Raw genomic sequence first — 4467 nt, 5'->3', positions numbered from 1 at the left:
AAGACGAGCTTTGTCATCCACGTGGCTTAATCAAACTGAAGAAGCTCAAGAAAATGACTGGAGAGCACATATCATTCATGAACTGAGAAGCTTCATTACAGAAGGGACGATCAGCCTTAAAGAACTAAAGAACTTCTTCTTGCTTCATGGAGCCTTATACTATCGTAACCCGGATGCCTCTCTATCACGATGCCTGGGTGATGAAGAAGCGAAAGAAAAACTCGAAAGTGTGCATCAAGAAGTGTGCGGACAGACGCTGATGATAACACTTTATAGAAGACTCCAGAGACTCGGGTACTATTGGCCTTCCATGGAAGCACAGTCGAGGACTTTGCAGGGAGCTTGTCCTAATTGTCAGACACCTCCTCACCATTTGGAGGTTCTAACACTCCTTCACACTGCGGACTGGAGGAAGCCTTACATCGAATATCTTCGAGACAACAAATCGCCACCAGAAAAGAAAGATGCAATCAAACTCATACAGAGAGCTAAGAGATTTTTTTTTCTTGACGGAATCTTATACCACAAAATCTTTGGAGGAGACTTGTTGATATGCCTAGCCGAAGATGAAATCCTAACAGTCCTGAAAGAAACTCATGAAGGAGAACATCAGGGGAAAAAGAAGTTGTTTCTCCAAATCCACGAGAAATACTACTGGCTGACTATGGAAGATGATGCAACCGCATACGTTCCGAAGTGCCATAAATGCCAGATTCACGGTAATCTCATTCATACTCCTTGTCTTCCATTACACTCAGTGAATAGTCCATGGCATTTCTATAGCTGGGGACTTGATATCATCGGGAAGATCAATCCAGCATCCTCAAAGCAGCATGAATACATCATCACAACTACTGAGTATTTCACTAAGTGGGTCGAAGCAATCCCGCTCAGAAGTACCACAGGGGTAACTATTGCAGCCTTCATCAAGGAGCATATTATATGTAGATTCGGCGCCCCTAAACATACCATCACGGATAATGGGACTCCTTTCGCTAATCAAGATGTCGAGAAATTACTCAAGGAGTACAGGATTAAACAAATCTTGTCCACACCATACTACCCCCAAGGAAACGTCCAAGCGGAGAGTACCAACAAAACTTTGATCCGGATTATCAGTCGAACAATTCATGACAATCCATGATCGTGGCATGAGCAACTTCCCATGGCTTTGTGGGCTTACAGAACTGCACCAAGGAGCTCAATTGGGACGTCACCGTATTCGCTCATCTATGGGTCTGATGCTATACTCCCTTCCGAGATAAAAATTCCTTCAGCAAGGATTGCAGCGGCTAGCGGAATACAATGGGATGAAGCTGAAGTGTCCAAGTCAGGAGTTGCTGAACCAGTCATGCTTGAATCAAGGAGAGTTAAATTAGAAAAGTACGTGGAGGCTTATAAACAGAGGGTATCCAGGGCTTACAACAAAATGGTAAAACCCCGAACTTTTCAAGTAGGAGATTTGGTATTAAAGACAGTAAAGCACATTCAACAAGACATGTCTGCTCCCAAATTCTCTCCGAAATGGGAAGGGTCGTACGTTATCATCAAAGCGGTGTCTAGTGGATACTACAAAATTTTAGCACTCAGTGGAGGAAAGGAAGGAAATATTATCAACGGAAAATGACTCAAAGCCTATTACGCTTGATCAACAACAGATAATTAACCTTTATTTCAAAATACATCTCAAATGTAATTTATTTCCTTCAAAGAGCATGCAAGATGCTCATTAGTTCATCAAATATTCATCAATTGAACAAAAGCTCCTCATACTATCAGATTATTCTACCTTATCAGAAACCAACATTACAACTCTCCTGAATATTCACTCAGAACAAACCATCCAGCAATGGATAATCCCTATAGGAAACCCTGTCGAGTTTCTTCTAGAAGATCCTAGTATTTGCCTTTAAATCCTCAACCGCCTTCTCAACCCTCGCTGACTCCAAAGCAAATATCTTTTCCTCCTCCAGTAAATCAGTGGTCATGGAAATCGCATCAGCAGCTTCCGCCGCCTCATGGATCTTAATTATCTCAAGACGACGACGAAGCCAGCTCACGTTGAATCGTAATATCTCACAATTGGAAATCATCTCATCCCACTTATGCAGTTCCTGATTCTTGACGTCTCGCAGGTGCATTTGGTTCATTTCTTCAATGATCGGTAGCAGCCCTGCAACTGTAGTCAATAGAGTGGGTAAAAAACCTTTCCACACTTCCGTAGCAATATGCCCATACTTTTTCCAGATCCTGGTATACAGAGGTGCATGGCACTTGGGAATGACAAATCCACCAACCATCTCATTGTCTGGGAAAGTGTTAACCAATGGAGCTTCGAACGAAAGTCCAGCTGTCGGGTATTCACAGGCGTGAACACTGTCTTCTGTTTCCACAGATTCTGCAGAATCTTCACATGCTCGATTTCCACTGTCTTCAACCTCGACCACAGTCACGGACTTTCCACTCCTTCTCTTTCTAGCATCAACAACGACACGAAAATCCTCCTGTGATGAACGGGAAGTGTTTAATTTCGCCTGAATTAGACATGGAAAAATTTCAAGGATTATAAGATTGCTTACAGATGATCCAGTCTCAGCAGGAGCCGACCTATACCGGGCATGAGTTCTAGCAGTCCGCTTGAGCCTTGAATTGTGAGAAGAAAGATTCTTCTGGTCATCCTGCAACAAATCATCTTTTACGATCAGTAACCTCAACTGAACGAGATGGAAAAGATGTGCAACTTACCAAGATGGGCGCTTCTACTCCATGTTTCAACCGAAGTCCGTTTTGAGAAGAAGTATTATCAGCAGACATGATATGAGAGGTATGATGATCGAAATTTCTTCTGTGATGAAACTAACTTAGGAATGGAGGAAATATTGGCGCAAGTGATAAACCCTAAATATACAAAGATATATACAAGATACAAAAGGCACTTATCTCTGATTCAGTTACGAGTTTTACTGAAACCCTAAGTCTTGAACAAGGTCAAACTGGAGATGCGGAAGTAAAATAGTGCACTAGGGACTGACCAAGGTTAATTGTGATCGGCAAGTCACACGGCCCCATGTACTATACAACTTATGTTTGGATATCTTCATAAGATGAAGAACCTCAAGGGTTAAGGGAGATTACAATGAGTTCGGCATGAAGAGTGGCTTGGTTTGCTTAATTCAATCAAGAAGAACTTGCATTAATAAAATCTCTCGTTCAAAAGGAAGACCTAAATACTTCAATAAAGTTGTTGGAATGAAGACATCTACTACGAAGATTGAGAGTATTCAAATACTAAAAAAGAAAAAAAGAGATCGAAAGTAAAGCTACTCGTCAGATCCATCTGAGTTGTCAGATTCGTCATCACTGTCTTTCTCAGAGTTTTCATCACTATCCTTCTCAGAATCCTCTTCTTCGGAATCACTGTCATGACTATTGGTGACGTCTGTATGAGCATGAAAATCATCATCTGAATCTGGATCTTCTTTCTCTTTAGCTGCAATGTTCATGGGACTTTCGAATTCTTTGGCACACTGATCAGACAAACCCCAGGCAGTTTCTTCTTCAGTAGCATCAGCATCAGAATCAGAGGGTACCCCGTCCAAGAATTGGCGTTTTCCCTCAACTCTCTGTATTTTGTGCCGGATTCGATCCTTTGTGCGCTGACGAGCATCTTTCTCATCGTCTTCAGATTTTCTTTTCATGAGTTCGACGAAAGTAACTCTACGCTCATTCGAGGGCACGATGGGATTTGCTCCCTCATCGCGAATTACCTTGGCTCTCGGCTTAGCTATGGGAGCTTTGGGATCTTTGTCAGAACCGGAGGAATAACTATGACCGTTGGAAGCCGACATTTTCTGAAACCAGGAGCATGGAGTTATCGACATGCCGATAAATTCATCCACAAAATGGTAATTATTGAATCTTACCTTTTTCAATTTCACTAACACTAGTGGTTGCAATACAAGAGTAACACACGAAATCAATTCGTTCCTTGAAACCTGCAATAACGAACAACACTTCATTAGTTCATGAAAAATGATTTTCTCATAAAATCATAGACATAATTTTCATAATGTGAACATTCACACAACTGACCTCATGAAATTTACAACAAGACACTATTTCATCGTAAATAAATTGTCTAGTTTGAAGGTTACTCAAAACCCACGTCTTGATTTTACAAAGCAACAATTAATGCAATTTGTTCACGTAAATTTTCAGAATTTATCTAATTATAAAAAGTCCATGTGAATAAGATACGTCATCATGTTTCACGTAAAATATGTCACGGCGACATATATAAAAAATCTATTTTCCTTCGTATTAGCATTTTATTAAAAACGAAGGTTTATGCTATTTTTGTGAAAGCTCACACCTATTGTGATAAAATACTAACTCTCATGAAAGCTCATAAATAAAGTTTTATCACTGGACATAAGTTCACATACATAAAAGTATATACATATTTTC

The 4467-nt window shown here is 40.6% G+C and overlaps 1 protein-coding gene across 1 annotated transcript; it reads right to left on the bottom strand.

Moving 5' to 3' along the window:
* Positions 1-3320: 3320 nt before the first annotated feature.
* On the bottom strand, positions 3321-3848 carry LOC113294546 (glutamic acid-rich protein-like). The gene has a single exon (XM_026542938.1). It carries the CDS (start codon positions 3846-3848, stop codon positions 3321-3323), a length of 528 nt encoding a protein of 175 aa, XP_026398723.1.
* Positions 3849-4467: the final 619 nt, after the last annotated feature.

This window comes from Papaver somniferum, chromosome 7, assembly GCF_003573695.1.
Source record: "Papaver somniferum cultivar HN1 chromosome 7, ASM357369v1, whole genome shotgun sequence".
Taxonomy (NCBI): Eukaryota; Viridiplantae; Streptophyta; class Magnoliopsida; order Ranunculales; family Papaveraceae; genus Papaver; species Papaver somniferum.
The sequence above is the reverse complement of the archived record's forward strand: the minus strand, read 5'-3'. Positions and strand labels throughout refer to the sequence as shown.